This window comes from Salvelinus sp. IW2-2015, linkage group LG12 (assembly GCF_002910315.2).
Source record: "Salvelinus sp. IW2-2015 linkage group LG12, ASM291031v2, whole genome shotgun sequence".
NCBI lineage: Eukaryota > Metazoa > Chordata > Actinopteri > Salmoniformes > Salmonidae > Salvelinus > Salvelinus sp. IW2-2015.
In genome coordinates this window covers 2,522,998-2,548,790 of record NC_036852.1, presented here as the reverse complement: position 1 = coordinate 2,548,790, position 25,793 = coordinate 2,522,998, and the positions used below count along the sequence as shown (strand labels likewise).

At 45.1% G+C, this 25,793-nt stretch overlaps 1 protein-coding gene across 1 annotated transcript in view; it reads right to left on the bottom strand.

The window, feature by feature from the left end:
• LOC111971064 (rho GTPase-activating protein 6-like) overlaps window positions 1-25,793 on the bottom strand; it is a 110,331-nt gene that overhangs the window by 16,158 nt on the left and 68,380 nt on the right. The window contains 5 exon segments of the mRNA XM_070445866.1: window positions 23-1,289; window positions 1,528-1,659; window positions 1,895-2,030; window positions 7,044-7,115; window positions 15,000-15,159. Coding sequence (XP_070301967.1) covers window positions 23-1,289; window positions 1,528-1,659; window positions 1,895-2,030; window positions 7,044-7,115; window positions 15,000-15,159 — 1,767 coding nt within the window.

Sequence of the window (25,793 nt, the reverse complement as noted above, 5' to 3'; positions counted from 1 at the left end):
CGGAGAGAGGTAAGAGTGGGGCTGTGGGCTTTAGAGGCGGTGAGTCAAGATGTGGGGTGTTGGCAGTGCAGCGGGGTAAAGATTGCTGTTGGGCAGTGCAGGGGGGTAAGATGTGGGTGCGTTGGCAGTGCAGGGGGGGTAACAGATGTGGGGCTGGTTGGGCAGTGCAGGGCGGGGTAAAATGTGGGCGGTTGGGCAGGCAGGCGGTGAAAGAGATGTGGGGCTGGTTGGGCAGTGCAGGGGCGGTAAAGATGTGGGTGTTGGCAAGTAGCAAGGGGGGTAAGATGATGTGGGGCTGGATGGGCAGTGCAGCGGGTAAAGATGTGGGGCTGGTTGGCAGTGCAGGGCGGGTGAAGATTGGTAGGCTGTTGGGCAGTGCGAGGCGCCGGTGAAGATGGTTGGCTGGTTGGGCAGTGCAGGGGGGGTAAAGAATGTGGGGGTGCTGGGCGTAGTGGGCTGATGTGCAGGGCGGGGACAGATGTGGGGTGGTGGGCAGTAGCAGGCGGGTAAAAGATGTGGGGCTGGTTGGGCAGTGCAGTCGGGGTAAAGATTGGGGCTGGTTGGGCAGTGCAGGGCCCGAGTAAAGACTTGGGGGGTTGGGCAGTGCAGGGCGGTGAAAATGTGGGCTGTTGGCAGCAGGCGGTGAAGATTGGCTGGTTGGCAAATGCAGGGCGGGGTAGAAGATGTGGGCTGGTTGGGCGTGCATGGCGGGGTAAAGAGTGGGTGTTGGCAGTAATGGGGGGAAGATGTGGGTGGTGCAGCAGGTCTGAAGATTGGGCTGGTTGGCAGTGGGCAGGGCGGGGTAAAGAATGTGTGGCTGGTTGGGCAGTGCATAGGGGGGTAATAGATGTGGCTGTTGGGCATGCATGGGCGGGTAAGATGTGGGGCTGGTTGGCATGCAGGGGTGGGTTAAAGAGTGGGCTGGTGGCAGGTGCAGGGCGGGTAAGATGTGGGCTGGTTGGGCAGTGCAGGGCGGGCTGAAGGAGTGGGCGGTTGGCATGCAGGGCGGGTGAAGCGATGGGCTGTTGGCAGTGCAGGGGGGGGTAAAGATGGGGGCTGTTGCATGCGAGGGCGGTGAGCAGATGTGGGCTGTGGCAGTGCATTGCGGTAAAATGGGGGGGCTGGTTGGGCCAGTGCAGGCGGTAAATGTAGGTCTGTGGGCAGTGCATGGGCGGGTGAATGTGGGCTTTGGGCAGTGCAGTGCCGGTAAGATTGGGCTGTTGGGCAGTGCCGGGCGGGGTACAGATGTGGGCGGTTGGGCACGTGCAGGGCGGGTGAAGATCGTGGGGCTTGGTTGGGCAGTGCGGCGGGGTAAAGATGTGGGCTCGAATCAGATCATGTGAGTGATCCCTGACAAAGAGCGAGAGTTTTGACCACGACAGAGCCGTGTCCCAACACATGGGACGTTTTGAAACTGTGTGCTACCCGTGCTTCTATTTGTCTTCCTTGCAAAAACCTTTTGGCTACATTGTTGCCCTTGAACAGGCCCAGGTGTGATTAGTGTAGAGGGGCTGTCTTCATTCGTACCATACTTTCCCAGGTGCTTGCAGCAGCTGTCCACCAGGCGAGGCAATCCTGCTCTTGTGAATGATAGGGTTGAGGCTCAGCCTCTTGGTCCGGTGCTTCTCCTCTTGCTGGTGCTTGCAGCGGCAGGAAGAGCTGCATGCGCCTCCAACGAGGCGGGAATTTGGTTATCATCCAGGTCTGTGATGGAGTCCACCGACATTCCCCCCTGCAGACCACAAATCAGAGCATTATCATAGCTGAATTGTCTATACTTTGGAGTTCAACAGACAAGTACACGCACAGAACAAACACACACACACACACGATCACAAATACCGATGAGTGTGTGTATGAGTTGGTACAGTAGGCGTTGGTGGGAGACCCTCACCCTCCGCGTGCCCCCCTGGGGCATCCTCGGGGCGTGTTGGGCACGTGGACGGTCGTTAGCTGCTCCGGAGGTGGAGCTGAGGAGGAGTTAACGCTGGACGAAGCTCCTGTATTGGTGGAGAGCCTCTTGGTGCAAACTGCAGATGGACGACGAACAGGTCCGACGGGTCCTTATCGCTCCCTCCCTGTGATGAGGGTCCTGGAGCGGCCAATTCCTGCGGGCCTGGCCTGTTGGGCCGGTCGTGCGATCACGCTGGGACAATAGGGCCATCACCAGGTGGGATGCTCTGGAAGGGGGAGGGAGGAGAAGAGAGGAATTATAATACGCAATTCTTAGCAAGAGACGAGAGAGAGAGAGACAGAGGGAGAGATAGGAGAGAAGACACGAGAGAGGGAGAGAGAGGAGATGAGAGTAGAGGGAGAGAGACAGAGGAGGAGAGTAGACAAGAAGAGAGGGAGAGACAGAGACCGAGAGAGACCGAGAGAGAGAGAGACCGAGAGGGAGAGAGACAGAGAGGGAGAGACAGAGACCGAGAGAGACCGAGAGAGAGAGAGACCGAGAGAGAGACAGAGTGTGAGAGAGAGAGAGAGAGAGAGAGAGTGTGGTCGTGTATACATGAAAGATGTGTGTGGTCCTCCGTGTGAATGTGTTGTGAACGATAGAGATCTTTAGATTATGATCGTAACTGTATTGATTGTTCTGTGATTACTCATTGAATATTTGGCCGCAGGTGTTGTTGCGCACGTATCAACATATTCGACTACATCATATTTACTTTGAGACATTGACAGGCCCACAAGAGAAAAAGGAGACATTCTTAACGTGTGCTATAATAGTATAAAAATTATGTTTCAAAGGTTTCCTAATTCAGCTCCAAATCCTAACTGGAGAAGTGCGTGTGTAGCTCAGACGTTTGTGTAAATCATGCATTGATGTCAATGGGAGCTTGGCACGGAAATTCAAGTTGCGTACTTGGATCTCCAGTGAGGAACTCAGCCATCACTGTCTACCCAGCTTCTAGCGGACTAATGAAAAACAACAGCAGACTAATGAAAAAAATACCAAAAGATAATTTTCGGGTGGTATTTTCCTTTAACATGATGTATCAATTCCCCTAACAGACACAGGTCCCTGACAGTACACTCTTAGAAGAAGAAAAAAAAGTTCAGCTGTCCCCATAGCACAACCATTTGAAGAACCCTTTTTGGTTCCAGGTAGAACCTGCATTTTAGTCTAAATGTTGTTATTGACATAGCCTTGTTCTGGTCAATGTTCTCTACCTACAGTATATAGTAGTCTAAATATCCCAATTCCTGTTTAGTTCAAAAGAATACAAGACACAAATTGCTGACACAAATGAGGGTTTGGAACTTTAAAGCCAATGATCTCAGAATCCTCTTTTTACAGATAGAACCTTATAGTCCCAAGCTCTCGATATATAAAAACAATCTTAACAATGTATTGTGATCATAGTGACCAAGAGACAATGCAAGAGACATGACTGACATGTATGAGACAGAGTTATAGAGAGGAAGGGAAGGAAGACAAAAGAGAGAAATTCAATTCACACAATGGAAAGAGAAGGGATTAAGCTAAAAAAAAAAATGCTGTTTACAGACTTGGTTTATCGCAGCTCAGGATTATCAACGTGAAACAAATCTCCAATTAAACATTTCAAGATACCATCTGTGTTTCGATGAACACGCCGAAAAGAGATTACTACACATGCTACGAATAAAACAGATGAAACTAAATCTCATAAAACGTCTCACCCAACCTATATTTCCCCATAAATAAGTCAACAAGGAACCATTTCTTAACAGTAAGTCAGTGTAAGACTTCTCTGCACGTAAGCCCACCACATTAGCCAGGTGGTCTTTGATTCCAGTGAACAATAAAGTCCTGCTACAAGTCATTTTAAGAACAGGCTCATGGCAGTCTCGTAAATTCAATTAACAGCGTCCGTGTGAGCTGGCACTACTCTAGGCCTGTTCTCACTCTCTGTCTAGGAGAGAAACTGAACTATTTTAGTGTGCCTACTCAAAATGAGCACTAATCAACTACTGTCACAACCTTTAGAGCAAGTGCGTCTCCAAACCAGAACCGAGAGAGATACAGACTACAGTAAATGTTCAGCCATGTTAGGTTCAACGTGGAAACCGTTGTTGACATTGGATGACAATATATCTTCCGGTCCACAACAAACCCAAGGTCCACCCAATCACAAGCCAAAGGCATCACCCAGACAGATTTCTGTTTCAGTCCCCGAACACATTCTGTTGTTGCAGTGCAGTGTTAGAAGGCTACATTATAAAGTGGTCCATCTCAGGAGTGAGTTTGATGCAGTGTGTACCCTACTGTAAGTTCATTTACTATGGTTGTCTAAACAGTTGAGAGAGAGGCTGCTCCAGAGGCCAGTACGGCATCACGTCAACCCAATGGACCACAGCACATGCCACATCATCACACATGTCCCACTCTGGTGACAGATTGAGCCAGAGCTTTGAGACAACACATGACAGCTGGGATAGAGAGAGGGGGGGGGAGCCAGGGAGACGAAGATAGGGAAAAGAGGCGGAGAGAAGAGAGAGAGAGAGAGAGAGAGAGAGAGAGAGAGAGAGAGAGAGAGAGAGATGAGAGAAGAGAGAGAGAGAGAGAAGAGAGAGAGAAGAGAGAGAGGAGAGAGTAGAGAGAGAGAGAGAGAGATGGACAAAGCAGGGAGAGACAGAAAGAGAGAGGGGAGGAGAGGAGAGAGAAGGGGAGCGGGGGGAGGGAAGCAGGGAGAGAGAGAGGGAAAGAGGGGAGGATGAGAGAGGGATGGAGGGAAGCAGGGAGAGACGAGAGAGAGAGAGAGAGGAGAGAGAGAGAGAGAGGAGACGAGAGAGAGAGAGAGAGAGAGAAGAAGAGAGAAAGAGATGAGAAAGAGAGAGGGAGAAAGAAAGAGGAGAGAAAGAGAGAGGGGGGACAGAGGGGGAGGGGGCGCAGACGAGGGGGGAGAGAGGGGGAGGGAGAGAGAGAGGGGGGGAGAGAGAGGTATGGAGGGAAGCAGGGAGGGAGAGAGAGAGTCATCATGTACTAAACAACCACATATGCTAGTTGACACAGTCCACTCTCTCTACAACCACAAACTTTGAGAATTATTCACTTAAACACACACACAAACATGTATGCACGCACACACACATATACATACACACACCCTAATGACAGCATTTGGCAGCCTGCATGTTCACAGCCACTATGTTTCTAACCCAGTACCGCAGGGGAATGTTTCATCGACCACCGATCTCTCACGCAGTGAGTTTACATGACATGAGAAACTGAGAATGGGACTGCTGCTGTGATGAATTATTTACATACAGTACCAGTCAAAAGTTTAGACATACCTACTCATTCAAGGGTTTTTCAAAAAAATAAATATATTTCTACATTGTAGAATAATAGTGAAGACATCAAAACTATGAAATAACACATGTGGAATCATGTAGTAAACAAAAAAGGGTTAAACAAATCAAAGTAGCCATCATTTGCCTTGATGAAAGCTTTACACACTCTTAGCATTCTCTCAACCAGCTTCATGAGGTAGTTACCTGGAATGCATTTCAATTAACAGGTGTGCCTTGTTAAGTCAATTTGTGGAATTTCATTCCTTCTTAATGCATTTGAGCCAATCAGTTTTGTTGAACTTCTAAAGTTTCTGCAAGTGCAGTCGCAAAAACCATCAAGCGCTATGATGAAACTGGCTCTCGTGAGGACCGCCACAGGAAAGGAAGACCCCATTTCTGAGGCTGGTAACTCTAATGAACGTATCCTCTGCTGCAGAGCTCTGCTGCAGAGCTTCAGAGTTCAAGGAACAGACACATCTCAACATTAACTGTTCAGAGGAGACTGCGTGAATCAGGCCTTCATGGTTGAATTTCTGCAAGGAAACCACTACTAAAGGACACCGATAAGAAGAAGAGACTTGCTTGGGACAAGAAACACGAGCAATGGACATTAGACTGGTGGAAATCTGTCCTTTGGTCTGATGAGTCCAAATTTCTGATTTTTGGTTCCAACCGCCATGTCTTTGTCAGACGCAGAGTAAGTGAACCAATGATCTCTGCATGTGTAGTTCCCACCATGAGGCATGGAGGAGGAAGTGTGATGGTGTGGGGGTGCTTTGCTGGTGACATTGTCAGTGATTTATTTAGAATTCAAGGTACACTTAACCAGCATGGCTACCACAGAATTCTGCAGCGATATGCCATCCCATCTGGTTTGCGCTTAGTGGGACTATCATTTGTTTTTCAGCAGGACAATGACCCAACACACCTCTAGGCTGTGTAAGGGCTATTTGACCAAGAAGGAGAGTGATGGAGTGTTGCATCAGATGACCTGGCCTCCACAATCAGCCGACCTCAACCCAATTGAGATGGTTTGGAATGAGTTGAACCGCAGAGTGAAGGAAAAGCAGCCAACAAGTGCTCAGCATATGTGGGAACTCCTTCAGGACTGTTGTAAAAGCATTCCAGGTGAAGCTGGTTGAGAGAAATCCAAGAGTGTGAAAAGCTGTCATCAAGGCAAAGGGTTGAAGCATTTCAAATATTAAATATATTTTGATTTTTTTTAACACTTTTTTGGTTACTACATGATTCCATATGTGTTATTTCATAGTTTTGATGTCTTCACTATTATTCTACAATGTAGAAAATAGTAAAAATAAAGAAAAACCCTTGAATGAGTAGGTGTGTCCAAACTTTTGACTGGTACGTTATACCACTTAGAGTAGTTTTTACCTCCATCTCTATTGGAGAGTATGTGATGCAAGCACAGTGGCTGTATTTCAGCCCAGTCCCCTTAGAAGGAGTTGCTCCACTTTGCTAAATATATCCCTGCTCCTCCCCTAGTAAATATGTCTATGTTTCATAGCCACTCTGCTATTCACCTGGGCCTGGGGCTAAACTTTAAAAAAAAAAGTGCTAAAATAAAAAATAAATAAAACAATTGGTTAATTTAAAGTTAGGGTTAGGCATAAGGTTAGCAGTGTGGTTAGGGTTACGTTTAAAATACAATTTTAACAAGAGAAACTGAAGAAATGGGCAGGCTTTATGACTTTGTGGATGTGGTAACTAGTGACAACCATGTTGAGGGCTTCACATCAATGTACCTTTATCTTTGTTTTTCTCTTTCGCCAAAGAGTCCAACTTCCTCCTCAGCGACTTCTTCCTTTTCTGTCCATCTGAGAGAAAGAAAATCATGAAAAACGGTCAGTTATCTGTACACACTGATAACAATCCACACAATGACCTGCTGTCACATTAGCTGATCTCTTCCATTATCATGTAGGTCGGCCATTTTGGAGATGATCAAGCCAGTCGCTTCAAAGAGCATTGCTTATCAAAACACTGCAGCAATAAAGATGACAAATGAGTGTCTCCAGCCTCTGATCCAGTGATTTCATCAATAGAGGATCAAGAGGAAAGAAACAGAGGACATTCTCATTTCCTCTTGATCCTCAGGCTTTCCTGTGAAGAGGGATTAACAAGGAATCAGCCAATCAGCATTCAGGGCTCAAAACATCCACTTTATAATAAGGAATTAGGGCCCCAGTTCACCTGAGCTCAATCCTGGAAGTGAAACTTAACCCTGAGAAAAGTAGAGAATGAGCACCTTCAATGTAAAATGTATTTTATAGCATATTATTCTACTATTATATCAAGGTTACAGCACACTGCTTCACAAGATTAGATATCACCAGTGGAAGATTTGAACAATTTCACATCATGCTTTGAATTAGGGTGGATCCAAATATGAGTTTCATTTTGAAAACGACTAAATCGTTATGAGGAAGGGAAAGAAGTGTTTTGTCAGCTGTCAACAAGATCTATGAATCCTAGCAAGATCTTTGATTAATGCACAGGAAACCTCTGGCAGCGTGGACCAAGGGTTGGAACTCTTATTGAGGAAATACCTCAAAACTGTGTCTATAGCCAGAGTGCCTCTAATCAAACAGTCGATGAATCTGTCTTCAAAACAGTCAAGATGTTATTAACTGGGCGCACACTGATTGAATCAATGTTGTTTCCACGTCATTTCAATGAAATTACGTTGAACCAATGTGGAATAGATGTTAAATTGATGTCTATGCCCAGTGGGTATGCTCTTTTATGATTGGTTTACAATCTTAACAAGGATGTTTTTTCCCCCATTGGCTCAGTCAAATCACCCTGTTCGTGGAACAGGTATCTATATATATTTTTTTTCCCCCACCTTTTTTTAACCAGGTAGGCTAGTTGAGAACAAGTTCTCATTTGCAACTGCGACCTGGCCATGATAAAGCAAAGCAGTTCGACACATACAACAACACAGTTACACATGGAATAAGCAAACATACTCAATAATCAATAATACAGTAGAAAAGTCTATTTACAGCATGTGCAAATGAGGTAGGATAAGGGAGGTAAGGCAATAAATAGGCCATGGTGGCGAAGTAATTACAATATAGCAATTAAACACTGGAATGGTAGAATGTGCAGAAGATGAATATGCAAGTAGAGATACTTGGGTGCAAAGGAGCAAGATAAATAAATAAATACAGTATGGGGATGAGGTAGATTGGATGGGCTATTTACAGATGGGCTATGTACAGGTGCAGTAATCTGTGAGCTGCTCTGACAGCTGGTGCTTAAAGCTAGTGAGGGAGGTAAGAGTCTCCAGCTTCTGTGATTTTTGCAGTTCGTTCCAGTCATTCCAGTCAGAGAACTGGAAGGAAAGGCGGCCAAAGGTAGAATTGGCTTTGGTGGTGACCAGTGAGAGATACCTGCTGGAGCGCATGCTACGGGTGGGTGCTGCTATCTTTGTGGCTTGCATGGTCTAAAAAAATAAATTGTCAGCCTGATTTTTTTTTAAAGCCTTATGGACCTTGACTATTGTCTGAATCTGGCACGTAAGAATGGTGTGTTATGATGGTTCTCCATAGATATAGAGTGTCTGACCAGTGAGCTGAGATAAGGCGGGGCTTTACCTAGCAGAGACTTGTAGATGACCTGGAGCCAGTGGGTTTGGAGTCGAGTATAAAGCGAGGGCCAGCCAACGAGAGCGTACAGGTCGCAGTGGTGGATAGTATATAGGGCTTTGGTGACAAAACGGATGGCACTGTGATAGACTGCATCCAATTTGTTGAGTAGAGTGTTGGAGGCTATTTTGTAAATGACATTACGAGGGTATGTTTGGCAGCATGAGTGAAGGATGCTTTGTTGCGAAATAGGAAGCCGATTCTAGATTTAATTTTGGATTGGAGATGTTTAACGTGAGTCTGGAAGGAGAGTTTACAGTCTAACCTAACACCTAGGTATTTGTAGTTGTCCACATATTCTAAATCAGAGCCGTCCAGAGTAGTGATGCTGGACGGGCAGGCAGGTGCGGGCAGCGATCGGTTGAAGAGCATGCATTTAGTTTTACTTGCATTTATGAGCAATTGGAGACCACGGAAGGAGAGTTGTATGGCATTGAAGCTTGTCTGGAGGTTAGTTAACACAGTGTCCAAAGAGGGGCCAGAGGTATACAGAATGGTGTCATCTGCGTAGAGGTGGATCAAAGAATCACCAGCAGCAAGAGCAACATCATTGATGTATACAGAGAAGAGAGTCGGCCCGAGAATTGAACCCTGTTGCACCCCCATAGAGACTGCCAGAGGTCCGGACCACAGGCCCTCCGATTTGACACACTGAACTCTATCAGAGATGTAGTTGGTGAACCAGGCGAGGCAATCATTTGAGAAACCAAGGCTGTTGAGTCTGCCAATAAGAATGTTGTGATTGACAGAGTCGAAAGCCTTAGCCAGGTCGATAAATACGGCTGCACAGTAATGTCTCTTATCGATGGTTATGATATCGTTTAGTACCTTGAGCGTGGCTGAGGTGCACCCATGACCAGCTCGGAAACCAGATTGCATTGCGGAGAAGGTACGGTGGGATTCGAAATGGTCGGTAATCTATTTTTTTACTTGGCTTTCGAAAACCTTAGAAAGGCAGTGTAGAATAGATATAGGTCTGTAGCAGTATGGGTCTAGAGTGTCTCCCCCTTTGAAGAGGGGGATGACCGCGGCAGCTTTCAAAACTTTGGGAATCTCAGACGATACGAAAGAGAGGTTGAACAAGGTAGTAATTGGGGTTGCAACAATTTTAGAAAGAGAGGGTCCAGATTGTCTAGCCAGGCTGATTTGTAGGGGTCCAGATTCTGCAGCTCTTTCAGAACGTCAGCTATCTGGATTTGGGTGAAGGAGAAGTGGGGGAGTCTTGGGCGAGTTGCTGTGGGGGGTGGAGGGCTGTTGATAGGGGTAGGGGTAGCCAGGTGGAAAGCATGGCCAGCCGTAGAAAAATGCTTATTGAAATTCTCAATTATAGTGGATTTATCGGTGGTGAGAGTGTTTCCTAGCCTCAGTGCAGTGGGCAGCTGGGAGGAGGTGCTCTTATTCTCCATGGACTTTACAGTGTCCCAGAACTTTTTTGAGTTTGTGCTACAGGGTGCAAATTTCTGCTTGAAAAAGCTAGCCTTAGCTTTCCTAACTCCCTGTGTATATTTGTTCCTAACTTCCCTGAAAAGTTGCATATCACGGGGGCTGTTCTATGCTAATACAGAACGCCACAGGATATTTTTGTGCTGGTCAAGGGCAGTCAGGTCTGGAGAGAACCAAGGGCTAAATCTGTTCTGGTTCTACACTTTTTTTGAATGGGGCAAGCTCATTTAAGATGGTGAGGAAGGCATTTTTAAAGAATAACCAGGCATCCTCTACTGACAGGATGAGGTCCATATCCTTCCAGGATACCCGGGCCAGGTCGATTAGAAAGGCCTGCTCGCTGAAGTGTTTTAGGGAGCATTTGACAGTGATGAGGGGTGGTCATTTGACCGCAGACCCATTACGGATGCAGGCAATTAGGCAGTGATCGCTGAGATCTTGGTTGAGAGGTGAGAGCAGAGGTGAGAGCAGAGGTGTATTTGGAGGGCAAGTTGGTTCGGATGATATCTATGAGGGTGCCCGTGTTTACAGATTTGGGGTTGTACCTGGTGGGTTCATTGATAATTTGTGTGAGATTGAGGGCATCAAGCTTAGATTGTAGGATGGCCGGGGTGTTAAGCATGTCACAGTTTAGGTCACCTAGCAGCACGAGCTCTGAAGATAGATGGGGTGCAATCAATTCACATATGGTGTCCAGAGCACAGCTGGGGGCAGCGAGTGGTCTATACAAAGTGGCAACGGTGAGAGACTTGTTTCTGGAAAGGTGGATTTTTAAAAGTACAAGCTCGAGCTGTTTGGGTACAGACCTAGATAGTAAGACAGAACTCTGCAGGCTATCTCTGCAGTAGATTGCAACACCGCCCCCTTTGGCAGTTCTATCTTGTCAAAAAATGTTATAGTTAGGGATGGAAATATCAGGGATTTTGGTGGTCTTCCTAAGCCAGGATTCAGACACGGCTAAGACATCCGGGTTGGCTGAGTGTGCTAAAGCAGTGAATAAAACAAACTTAGGGAGGAGGCTTCTAATGTTAACATGCATGAAACCAGGGCTTTTACGGTTACAGAAGTCAACAAATGAGAGTACCTGGGGAGTAGGAGTGGAGCTAGACACTGCAGGGCCTGGATTAACCTCTACATCACCAGAGGAACAGAGGAGGAGTAGGATAAGGGTACGGCTAAAGGCTATCAGGACTGGTCGTCTAGTGCGTTCAGAGCAGAGCCTATAAGTAAAAGGAGCAAGTTTCTGGGCATGATAGAATGGGTGGCAGTGTAGCCTAGTGGTTAGAGCGTTGGACTAATAACCGAAAGGTTGCAAGTTCAAATCCCTGTGCTGACAAGGTACACATCTGTCATTATTCCCCTGAACAAGGCAGTTAACCCACTGTTCCTAGGCCGTCATTGAAGATAATAATTTGTACTTAATTGACTGACTTTAGCTAGGGGAAACTATTTTTATGTTTGGAAAAATAACGTTCCCAAGGTATTTCTCAGGCCCAGATGCTAGAATATGCATATAATTGACAGATTGGGATAGAAAACACTCTAACGTTTCCAAAACTGTCAAAATATTGTCTGTGAGAATAACAGAACTGTTTTTGCAGGCGAAAACCTGAGGAAATCCAACCCGGACGTGCCTTTTATTTGAAAAAAACCTGTTCCATTGCCTGCCCCTCCTCCATTTAAAGGGGTATCAACCAGATTCTGTTTCCAATGGCTTCCTCAGGTTGTGACCAGGCTTTAGACATAGTTTCAAGCTTTTATTTTGAAAAATGAGCGAGATTTATCAAAACGCGTCAGGTGTCCTTTGATTAGTTCTTGCGCGCGAGAGATGTAGCTCGACATTTTCTTTCTCTGTAGTATTGAATAGTTTACCGTCCGGTTGAAATATTATCGATTAAGTATGTTAAAAACAACCTGAGGATTGATTATAAAAAACGTTTCACATGTTTCTACAAACATTACGGATACTTTTTGGAATTTCCGTCTGCCTTTCAGGACCGGAACGAGCCTGTGGTTTTCTGAACATAACGCACAAACCAAATGGCGGTTTTTGGTTATAAAACTAATCTTTATCGAACAAAAATAACATTTATTGTGTAACTGGGAGTCTCGTGAGTGCAAACATCCGAAGATTATCAAAGGTAAGCGATTAATTTTATTGCTTTTCTGACTTTCGTGACCAGGCTAATTTGCGGCTAGCTGTTCTTACTGTTTTGTCTAGTGATTGATAAACTCACAAACGCTTGGATTGCTTTCGCTGTAAAGCATATTTTCAAAATCTGACACGATAGGTGGATTAACAACAAGCTAAGCTGTGTTTTGGTATATTTCACTTTCACTGATTTCATGATTATAAATATATATTTTTTATATTTTTTATTTGGCGCTCTGCAATTCAGCGGTTGTTTTACGTGCGTCAAGAAGTTAAATAAAGGTAAAAAAAAGAATAGATTCCAGGCATACTGTACAGACAGAGGTATGGTAGGATGTGAGTACATTGCAGGTAAACCTAGGAATTGAGTAATAATGAGAGAGATATAGTCTCTTGAGACGTTTAAACCAGGTGATGTCACCGCATAAGTGGGAGGTGGAACTAAATGGTAGGTTAAGGCATATTGAGCAGGGCTAGAGGCTCTACAGTGAAATAAGACAATAATCACTAACCAGGACAGTAATGGACAAGGCATATTGATATTAGGGAGAGGCATATGTAGCTGGGGGGTCCAGTGAGTGGTTGGGCTGGCTGGAGACACGGCAATTCAGACAGCTAGCAGGCCGGGGCTAGCAAGCTAGCAGAAGGGCCTTAGAGGGATGTCTCGATGGAGAATAGTCTGTTTTAGCCTCCGCGTGCGGTGACGTCGATAGACCAGTCGTGATGGATTAGTAGGGTTCCGAGTAGCAGACTTTTCTCCAAGTTCAATTGGCAAAATAGGTATAGTACTCGGATACTATACTCGGATAGCAACTAGCTAGCTGCGATGATCCAGGTGAAAACGTCCAGAGCTTGCGGTAGGAATCCGGGGATATGGAGAGAAAATAGGACCGGTATGCTCTGGTTTGAGTCGTGTTGTACAAACTGGCGAGAGCTTTCCAAGCTAATGGTTAGCTGATGACCGCTAGCAGTGGTTAGCTGACTACTAGCTAGTAGCTAGTGAGCTGGCTAGCTTCTATTGGGGGATTCCGGATTCGAGGTGAATAAACATACTTTAGAAAAAAAACTGATCCGCAGCACATTGGGTGAGGCGGGTTGCAGGAGAGTGTTTTGAAGTTGAGGTTTAGAAAAAAATATTAAAAAGATATGCGAGGAAAAATATGTAAAAAGATATATACATGGGACACGACAAGACGAAGGACAAAAGACGTCTGACTGCTACGCCATCTTGGATTAAGTTGAGCACAATAGGTTCATAGAGACGCTGACACCAATAACAAGCTTCAAGTGATTGCAATTATGGGCAGTCAGATCAGTCCTGAGCAGTGTCCGCTATGTTGCCCCTGGCTCTGCCTCTCGCTGCCACCCAGCCTCCCCTCACTGCCTCCCAGACTCCTTGGCATATATATATATATATATATGTATATGTATATATGGCACATATAGAACAGGTTGCTAAGAAACTATGCTTCGACATATCTACAGATCATTATGGAATATCTGAAGACAGAGTATGAGAGAACAATAGTGAAGAATAGAGAGGGAGCAGGAGAAAGACAGCGGGGGGTATGAGAGAGAGATGGTATGAGAGAAAGGGAGCAGGAAACAGTATGTGTGTGACAGAAAATAGAGAGAGAGAAAGAAAGAAAGAAAGAAAGAGAGAGAGAGGAAATGGTTTGGATTCTTGTCAGTTGACTCGGCAAGTTGGACAGCAATCCCAGGAACCTTCAGTCCTCTCTCTCTTCCCCACTCCAACGACTTGTAAAACGATCCAACGAGCCATTTGCTTTTCTTTTCTCTATTTCTTCAAGGATCTCCGGGCCTCAGCAAAACACCGGCTAACCCAACCGCAGGCGCAAGATAAACAAAACCCACAGTCGAGGTGCTGAAATATCTCAGTAACACATGCCTGAGGGGTTCTGGAATTCATAAGGAACACAGACGAACGCATTAAATCATCCGGGGGAGAGGTAGAACCTTTGACTGGAATGCACACCCTGGCTAATATACAGCTCTCCACAGAGCATGACTTAGAGCAGAGCAGCAGGCTATGGCCCTATGGTCCTGAGTGGAAAGGGCTACATCTTCATGTGTAAGTGTCTTACTGACACTACATAAGACAGGAAGTTCACTCCTGAGTCTTCTAGATGTACTGTATAGGAAATCAGGTGTACTGAGGTTTACATCTCAAATCACAAGTGCTTACAGCTTCCTCAAACACACTCTGTGGAGGGGAAGTTCAAGATGGTCTGCTAGACAGTTTGAGGTTGGTCTCGGAGAGGTCCAAGGCGGATGTTGATGGCAAATGTTTGTGAAAATGCTTGTAGCATTGGCACAGGGACAGACTGACTAGCCATATGAACAGACAGACGGACAGGCGGATGGACGGGCTAGAAAGGAAGACAGACAGACGGACATTTACACACACACACAAAAATAGCTCTATACTTTACCTTTGGGGATGGTGATCTGACAGCCCAGGTCATAGTCTTGATGGAGCCTGTTGAAGGCTACCTCCTGTAGCCAGGTCCGCTCCAGCTCTGACAGGCTCTGAATGGCCGTCGGCATTAGTCGTACACTCCGCCCTGACAGGCTGTTCCAGGTGAAGTCACCCTGGGGAGAGATTTTTATTCTGTCACTTGGCAGAGGATCATTTGTTAGCTATCCGGGCTAGTGGCTAGCACCACTGTTACGCTATCTCAAAGCAGCTGTTCTTATTTAAAGTAGCTAGCTTGAGAGTTGGTTATAGCCCCTAAGACCACCTCCACCGTTACCACTCTCATCACTGATACTGTCACCATAACCTGACCGAGTTGTCAGATTTGGGTCTGCAATCACTACAATTGACTGTGATGCCCATAATGATCGAAGGCTGGTTGTTTGTGAAGTTGCAACACCTTGAAAGGAATGGACAAGTCTCGACCATCGTCACCAGCATCATCCACCAGAACAGTGAAAAACAAGGAGGTGGAAACAGAAGATCTACACAGCTGTACTAAGAGGACAGAGGCTTCTCACCCGCCCTGATACTTCCTAGCTAACGAGCATGCAGAGGAACAGCCAGATGCACTCGCTCCAATAGTCAGTCGTTAGCGTCTAGCCCTGTGTGGATGAAACCACAGCACTGTAGTCGTGAGTTCCCCACCCCACTGGTGGTGTCAGGGAGCCCGTTCCGTTCCAGTCCCCTCCACTGGTTGCACACACAGGACACAGCCGTAAGGGGTGAAGGGAAGGAGGACCCTGCGGTTGAAGGGGGGGGGGGGGTGACAACAGCTGGAAAAGCAAGGGCTGCTTGTCTCCTGAGCTGTTAGGTTTGGCAGGGGGGCTGAATGAAATGGCTAAGCTCCAATTCCCCCGAGTCCATCGATGGAACATGTATGGAATGGTTATGGAACGCTGGTACCTCAGAAATACTGCTCCCTCCTCACCACTTGGGAGTTCTCTTCAGACTCTAACTCTAGTCTCTATGAGCACATTTACAATTCAGTAAACAGGAAAGCCAGTTGACTTTGGCAGTGCTTAGTGTACACAACTCATTTGTTACAAAACAATTCAACATGCTTGTAAGAGCCATGAATTAAAGGAGTCGAATGTATCTACTATGGCTGCTCCCTTAATAACAACCTCAGGAATAAAAATGATATTGTCCAATTTTATCCTCTCCGCTGTACGTACTGTAAACCTTTGCCAGAGAACCAATCAATATTGGGCAGGTTGCGTTTCGTAATCACTGTTTTCACACTTGGCTAAGGATTACAGTTGACTAGGGATGACTAGAAACTACATCTCCCAAACCTGTTAGCCATCTCTACTCCTGCTCCAAACCCCCAGCTCTGGGGCCAACATGGTCTTCCACACATGGCCTTCTCGTTATATAAAGACAGGATCCGATGAGGCTGCCTCCCTCCATCCCCTTAGTGTGTTTTATACATCTCTTTTTCCACTACTCACACATAATATCCACTCTGCGCCTGAAAACATGTTTACCCTTGACACAGGTAGACCTCACGGCCAGAGAGACTGCTAATAGGACTAGTACAGATTGTCACTCAGACTGAGTTGTCCTCAACACATCAACTCCATTTGAGGTCCCAGTGAAGTCAGGAAATGAATTCAACTTCCTTGCCAATTGCATTGAGCTGAAATAATAAGCTTACTGTTTGCCTTTCAGTAGAGCATTGTCATAGGTGTCAATCACGTTTGAGCTTGATTTAATAGCGGGATGAGAATAGAATTGTTTGTCCTTAAACAGATGTTTGTTTATCCTATGACCCCATTCCGTTCACATTATAACATGGCTGTGTACTGCAATCGAGTTATTCCATTTGCTTTGAACATCTCTACTCAACCAATCATCAGATGATGTGCTTGAAAACACTTCCTGTTATCTAACTATAATCTTATTCAGGTTGCCATGCTGCTGTGACTAATCATATCACTTAACAATTTGGTTTATGTAATTCAATTTCTTTGAAAAGTGTGAAAGTCTTGCAAGAAAGGTTAACTGTAGCATACCAATGACTGTCATGTAGAGTAGGCTATTACTGTACTGTGATATACAGGACAAGTCTACAATAATGCCTTAAGGCAGACTGACGGTTTGTTACACAAAGTATACAATGTATAGAGGGAGGAACAACATGTTACACTAATAATGGCTATTCCAGACTCTCAAATCCGAACTGAAAAATCTATTGACTCATGACAACATTCAACCTATAGGTTCTGTTCTCTCCAAGATACCTCTGTAATGTCTTGTGGGGTTTTACTGTTTGTCAGGGCAGCCCTTTTCTAAATAGCTTTGGGATGACTCAGCGAATGAGGTGGGCGTATGCGCCTTTTTAAAATCGGTTCAATGAGCGAGGACAAATTGCACAAATTGGAGCAAAATAATATGTGTGTTTCCATGGTAACTTATACACAGAGGCGCAAGTGTTTCGGGATATGCAGACAACATCGCCATGGCAACCATCGATCGAACGATCAATCGCTAAACTCGCACAAGCTACTGACCTCACTGAATGGACGTATAGTGAAGAAAGTGCATCATCAGTTGAATCAATGAGCATGTTTTCATATTAGAAGAGCTAATGTTCCATCCGTTCTCTCTCATTTCTCAGTCAAATGCAATGACCTAAAATCCTCTTCAGCAACTCAGCAACCATCAGCAGTAGCAAACTGCACAGTAACTTCAACTACATCATACAATCAAACATTTCATGGTGATTTTCATAACACGCTGTCTGCATGAAAATCAGTGAATTTAAAATTGGGAAGACACAATAGCCCTGGCTGGCACTCTGCCAAAGACAACATGTTCCTCTTGCTTAGATTCATTCTATTACGACCCTGGCGGGTACAATCCTACTGCTTTCATTGAGAACATATTCATCTGATCCAAAGGACCAGAAGAACCTGGGCCCAGAACTGAGGTGTAGGATGTCACTCTAGGTATCAACACATAGTCATAGCCTATAGGTGAGAGCATAGAAATAGAGGTACACTCAATATGGCCGCCAGGATGTTGACTTGAATGACCGTTCTAGTCATTCTAATTCAAATGGGTGAGAGAGCGTAGAAAAAGAATGTTGACTTGAATGGGAATCCTCTGATATGACTGTATTGACAACACATGTCCATAGCGTTGGTTGCAGGACAAAAGATCACGCCATCACCCATTAAAACCCAGCAAACAAACAATGTAGCATGTTCTGAACCTAACTAATCAATTCACCAGTCAGATTAAATACTGGGCCACAGGAGGTTGTTGGCACCTTAATTCGGGAGGACGGGCTCCCCAATTAAACTTTAGAAAGAGAATCCAAACCCTGCAAATGAACCAATTTGATCCATCTACAAGAACATTTTAAACAACATTACAGTACAGTAGGCTACAGTAGACAACCACTTCATATTGCCTCGTGAACTTGATCTCAAAATTTCTTGCGCCATTGACCAGTATGCTACAGACCTCATTTGAGGACTTCTTATTATAACAACAACCATGTGAATGTGATCGTGAACAGATGAAATCAGTGACAGCTGATGACCCTGTCATCAACTCTCGCCCCTCTAATTTTCTAAATCCATTGTTACTGCACGTGTATTCTATGTGATATTATGAAAGAGAATCCAATTCATGCAAAAACAAACCTTGAAACACTCCAAAACTAACATATCCACACCACAGAGGACAAGCCCTTGGGCCCTTGGGCTCCAATAGTACAAAAATCATTTTCTCAATGGAGGAAAATGCACTCCATCCGCACATGTAACTAACGGCAACATCTGTTCCGTTTTAAAATGACGGTTGGCTCTTCAACCCTCTCAGAGGAGGATACCACATCACACATCTGGGGATGAAACATCCCAATCCCAAATAGGCCTCCCAATCCCAATTTCGCATAGGGATACCGCCTGATACCGTGGCCCAGGAAAAAGATTTTTAGAAAAGAGGGAGATATGTTAAGAGATTGCAGCAAAGGAATGTTCCTTTTCACATCATTGTTTTTACTCTTTATGTTTTCGTTTTACAGGTCCCGTTGACTCTGACGGGGTAATGGATTACTCGTGTAGTGCTGGAACCGCACCAAGGTGAACATCTGCTTGTAATTACAGCGCCGCTGGGCTAGCTAAACACTGGTTGGCCTGTCAGAGACAAAGGATTGATGGACCCCTCCACCTGCCGTGGTCCATCCGTCTTGCTGCCTGAGAGAAAATAGCCCGGGAAACATCCTGATATGTCAACTAGCAAAAGTCAAGTTATCAGAAGACAACTGGGGGGTTAATGAGGAAGAACATATATCATAAACATACAGTAAGAATGAAAAACATGGCTAACTATCCAAGCACATAAATTGTGAGCCTTCATCTTATCTCGAGCATGACTGTCAGCGAGAGACTATATCCCCCGCAAAATAACCACGGTGAAGCAGGTGAGGTACAGTGGGGCAAAAAAGTATTTAGTCAGCCACCAATTGTGCAAGTTCTCCCACATAAAAAGATGAGAGAGGCCTGTAATTTTCATCATAGGTACACTTCAACTATGACAGACAGTGAGAAAAAAAAATCCAGAAAATCACATTGTAGGATTTTTTATGAATTTATTTGCAAATTATGGTGGAAAATAAGTATTTGGTCAATAACAAAAGTTTATCTCCATTAACTTTGTTATATACCCCTTTGTTGGCAATGACAGAGGTCAACGTTTTCTGTAAGTCTTCCACAGGTTTCTCACAACTGTTGCTGGTATTTTGGCCCATTCCTCCATGCAGATCTCCTCTAGAGCAGTGATGTTTTGGGGCTGTTGCTGGGCAACATGGACTTTCAACTCCCTCCAAAGATTTTCTATGGGGTTGAGATCTGGAGACTGGCTAGGCCACTCCAGGACCTTGAAATGCTTCTTACGAAGCCACTCCTTCGTTGCCCGGCGGTGTGTTTGGGATCATTGTCATGCTGAAGACCCAGCCACGTTTCATCTTCAATGCCCTTGCTGATGGAAGGAGGTTTTCACTCAAAATCTCACGATACATGGCCCATTCATTCTTTCCTTTCCACGGATCAGTCGTCCTGGTGCCTTTGCAGAAAAACAGCCCCAAAGCATGATGTTTCCACCCTCATGCTTCACAGAGCAAACTACATCATCCTGGAGCTAGCCAGCTGAGGAGTTCCATCACCATCCGGACCCGTTTCTTTTGTTGCTGCTGCAGATACGGAACCCCACCGGGCCTTCACGTCTGACTGCCGACGTTATCTGCCCGAGGGATTTATCCAACTGGCACCTCCGTCCCGACGTTACTGAACGCTCACCTGAGGCCCGCTAATCGTTAGCTGTCTTATCGGCTGCTACCTGAATAAGCATACCGGACAACTATTATTATTATTTTATTTTTATTTATTTTTTTTCTCCTTGGGTCACTATATCTATTCTGCCAATTTGGATTGATCCCCTCTTCCACACGGAACCCCACTACACGGAACCCCACTAACTTACCGACGGAAACGCACGAGGTATCTACAACAGACCTCCATCCTATGCTGCTACCGACAGCCACATACCCGGCCAGCTGTCTGGATCGCCACGACCCCAACCAACCTCTACTCACTGGACCCTTATTGATCACCCGATTAAGCATGCCCTCCCTTAATGTAAATATGCCTTGTCCATTGCTGTTCTGGTTAATGTTTATTGGCTTATTTCACTGTAGAGATTCTAGCCCTGTTCACTATACCATATCCACCCTCTCAGTTCCACCACCCACATATGCGATGACATCACCTGGTTTCAATGATGTTTCTAGAGACAATATCTCTCTCATCATCACTCAATACCTAGGTCTACCTCCACTGTATTCACATCCCACCATACCTTTGTCTGTACATTATTCCTTTAAACTATTTTATCGCCCCAGAAACCTCCTCTTACTCTCTGCTCTAGTAGCTCTAGGCGACCAATTCTCATAGCTTTTAGCCGTACCCTTATCCTACTCCTCCTCTGTTCCTCTGGTGATGTAGAGGTGAATCCAGGCCCTGCAGTACCTGGCTCCACTCCTATTCCCAGGCGCTCTCTTTTGATGACTTCTGTAACCGTAATAGCCTTGGCTTCATGCATGTTAACATTAGAAGCCTCCTCCCTAAGTTTGTTTTGTTCACTGCTTTAGCACACTCTGCCAACCCGGATGTTTTAGCCGTGTCTGAATCCTGGCTTAGAAAGACCACCAAAAACTCAGACATTTTCATCCCCAATTACAAGATTTTCAGACAAGATAGAACGGCCAAAGGGGGCGTGTTGCAATCTACTGCAAAGACTGCCTGCAGAGTTCTGTCTTACTATCCAGGTCTGTTCCCAACAATTTGAACTTCTACTTTTAAAAATCCACCTCTCTAAAAACAAGTCTCTCACCGTTGCCGCCTGCTATAGACCACCTCTGCCCCCAGCTGTGCTCTGGACCTATATGTGAACTGATTGCCCCCATCTATCTTCAGAGTTCGTGCTGCTAGGCGACCTAAATTTGAACATGCTCAAACCCCAGCCACCCTACAATCTAAGCTTGATGCCCTCAATCTCACACAAATTATCAATGAACCTACCAGGTACCACCCCAATTCCGTAAACTCGGGTACCCTCATAGATATCATCCTAACAAACTTGCCCTCCAATACACCTCTGCTGTTTTCAACCAGATATCTCAGCGATCACTGCCTCATTGCCTGTATCCGTAATGGGTCAGCGGTCAAACGACCTCCCATCATCACTGTCAAACGCTCCCTGAAACACTTCAGCGAGCAGGCCTTTCTAATCGACCTGGCCGGGGTATCCTGGAAGGATATCGATCTCATCCCGTCAGTAGAGGATGCCTGGTCATTTTTAAAAAATGCCTTCCTCACCATCTTGAATAAGCATGCCCCATTCAAGAAATTTAGAACCAGGAACAGATATAGCCCTTGGTTCTCTCCTGACCTGACTGCCCTTAACCAACGAAAAACATCCTATGGCGTTCTGCATTAGCATCGAACAGCCCCCGTGATATGCAACTTTTCAGGGAAGCCAGAAACCAATATACACAGGCAGTTAGAACGCCAAGGCTAGCTTTTTCAAGCAGAAATTTGCTTCCTGCAACACAAATTCAAAAAGTTCTGGGACACCGTAAAGTCCATGGAGAATAAAGACACCATCTCCTCCCAGCTTCCAACCGCTCTGAAGATAGGAAACACTGTCACCACCGCAAAATCCACTATAATTGAGAATTTCAATAAGCATTTTTCCACGGCTGGCCATGCTTTCCATCTGGCTGCCCCTACCCCGGACAACAGCACTGCCCTCCCCTCTGCTACTCGCCCAAGCATCCCCATTTCTCTTTCTCCCAAATACAGTCAGCTGATGTCCTAAATGAGCTGCAAAATCTGGACCCTTACAAATCAGCCGGGCTAGATAATCTGGACCTTTCTTCTAAAACTATCTGCTGAAATTGTTGCACCCCTATTACTAGCTTCAACCTCTCTTTCGTGTCGTCCGAGATCCCCAAAGATTGGAAAGCAGCTGCGGTTATCCCCCTCTTCAAAGGGGGGGACACCCTTGACCCTAACTGCTACAGCATATATTCTATCCTACCCTGCCTTTCTAAGGTCTTCGAAAGCCAAGTCAACAAACAGATTACGACCATTTTGAATCCCACCACACCTTCTCCGCTATGCAATCTGGTTTCAGAGCTGGTCATGGGTGCACCTCAGCCACGCTCAAGGTCATAACGACATCGTAACCGCCATCGATAGGAAACAATACTGTGCAGCCGTATTCATTGACCTGGCCAAGGCTTTTGACTCTGTCAATCACCACATCCTCATTGGCAGACTCGACAGCCTTGGTTTCTCTAATGATTGCCTCGCCTGGTTCACCAACTACTTCTCTGATCGAGTTCAGTGTGTCAAATCGGAGGGTCTGTTGTCCGGGCCTCTGGCAGTCTCTATGGGGGTGCCACAGGGTTCAATTTTGGACCGACTCTCTTCTCTGTATACATCAATGATGTCGCTCTTGCTGCTGGTGATTCTCTGATCCACCTCTACGCAGACGACACTATTCTGTATACTTCTGGCCCTTCTTTTGACACTGTGTTAAACTCTCCAGGCGAGCTTCAATGCCATACAACTCTCCTTCCGTGGCCTCCAACTGCTCTTAAATACAAGTAAAACCAAATGCATGCTCTTCAACCGATCGCTGCCTGCCCCTGCCCGCCTGTCCACATCACTACTTGGACGGTTCTGACTTAGAATATGTGGACAACTACAAATACCTAGGTGTCTGGTAGACTGTAAACTCTCCTTCCAGACTCACATCAAACATCTCCAATCCAAAGTCAAATCTAGAATTGGCTTCCTATTCCGCAACAAAGCATCCTTTACTCATGCTGCCAAACATACCCTTGTAAAACTGACCATCCTACCAATCCTCGACTTCGGTGATGTCATTTACAAAATAGCCTCCAAACCTACTCAATAAATTGGATGCAGTCTATCACAGTGCCATCCGTTTTGTCACCAAAGCCCATATACTACCACCACTGCGACCTGTACACTCTCGTTGGCTGGCCCTCGCTTCATACTCGTCGCCAAACCCACTGGTTCCAGTTCATCTACAAGACCCTGCTAGGTAAAGTCCCCTTATCTCTGCTCGCTGGTCACCATAGCAGCACCTATCTGTAGCACGCGCTCCAGCAGGTATATTCTCTAGTCACCCCCAAAACCAATTCTTCCTTTGGACGCTCTCCTTCCAGTTCTCTGCTGCCAATGACTGGGAACTAACAAAATCTCTGAAATTGGAAACACCTATCTCCTCACTAGCTTTCAAGCAGCTGTCAGAGCAGCTCATAGATTACTGCACCTGTACATAACCCATCTACAATTTAGCCAAACACACTACCTCTTTACCTACTGTATTTATTTATTAATTTATTTTGCTCCTTTGCACCCCATTATATTCTGTCTCTACTTTGCACTTTCTTCCGCTGCAAACCAAATTCCATGTGTTTTTTAAAAGTTTTTATTTTACTTGCTGTGTTGTATTCACTTCACCTCATGGCCTTTATATTTTTTATTTATTATACTATTTTTGTTTGCCTTCACCTCCTCTTATCTCACCTCACTTGCTCACATTGTATATAGACTTATTTTTTTTTCACTGTATTATTGACTATATGTTTGTTTTACTCCATGTGTAACTATGTGTTGTTGTATTGTGTCGAACTGCTTGCTTTATCTTGGCCAGGTCGCAATTGTAAATGAGAACGTGTCTAATTTGCCTACCTGGTTAAATAAAGGTTAAATAAATAATAAATAAAAACAGTAGGTATGGTGTTCTTTGGATGCAACTCAGCATTCTTTGTCCTCCAAACACAACGAGTTGAGTTTTTACCAAAAAGTTATATTTTGGTTTATCTGACATATGACATTCTCCCAATCTTCTTCTGGATCATCCAAATGCTCTCTAGCAAACTTCAGCGGGCCTGGACATGTACTGGCTTAAGCAGGGGACACGTCTGGCACTGCAGGATTTGAGTCCCTGGCGGCGTAGTGTGTTACTGATGGTAGGCTTTGTTACTTTGGTCCCAGCTCTCTGCAGGTCTTCCTAGGTCCCCCGTTTGGTTCTGGATTTTTGCTCACTCGTTCTTGTGATCATTTTGACCCCACGGGGTGAGATCTTGCGTGGAGCCCCAGATCGAGGGGTTCATCAGTGGTCTTGTATGTCTTCCATTTCCTAATAATTGCTCCCACAGTTGATTTCTTCAAACCAGCTGCTTACCTATTGCAGATTCAGTCTTCCCAGCCTGGTGCAGGTCTACAATATTGTTTCTGGTGTCCTTTGACAGCTCTTTGGTCTTGGCCATAGTGGAGTTTGGAGTGTGACTGTTTTGAGGTTGTGGACAGGTATCTTATATACTGATAACTGAAAGTTTTCAAAATCAAGTTGCCAATTTATACAAGGTTTAATTATAAGAGTGGAGGACAGAAGAGCCTCTTAAAGAAGAAGTTACAGGTCTGTGAGAGCCAGAAATCTTGCTTGTTTGTAGGTGACCAAATACTTATTTTCCAACATAATTTGCAAATAAATTCATTAAAAATCCTACAATGTGATTTTCTGGATTTTTGTTTCTCATTTTGTCTGTCATAGTTGAAGTGTACCTATGATGAAAATTACAGGCCTCTCTCATCTTTTTAAGTGGGCGAACTTGCACAATTGGTGGCTGACTAAATACTTTTTTGCCCCACTGTAACTACCACTGGTCTTATCAACAATGACAAAATATTTAGTGTTTCAGGGGATGGTGTGCTTCCAATGTACTATTCTAATTTGCAAATATGTGAGACTGTGACAACACACCAGCTCTTTCTCATGACAAACATGCTTGCTTGATAATCAAGTGGAGGGGGGCCATATGAGGTAGGTTATTTTGAAGACATTTGGGTAGCACAAACTCAAAACTGTAACGACATAAGAATGTGTGCATTAGGGTAACTGAGTTCAACCCTTGAGGTTGAGGGTATAGATTACATCATTGTTACATAACCTATAGAACCAAAACAACTCTGGTATCAAGCAAATGTGACTGTTAAGGAGAGGTTGTAGACATTACCACAGTCAGGCCAGTAAGACCACATGGGTTCAATTAAATCAGAACCACATTGGCCCTTTTTTCTACTGACAAACTCAATCACGGAATGGTTTATTACTGTAAAGTTTTATTAGTGTAAGT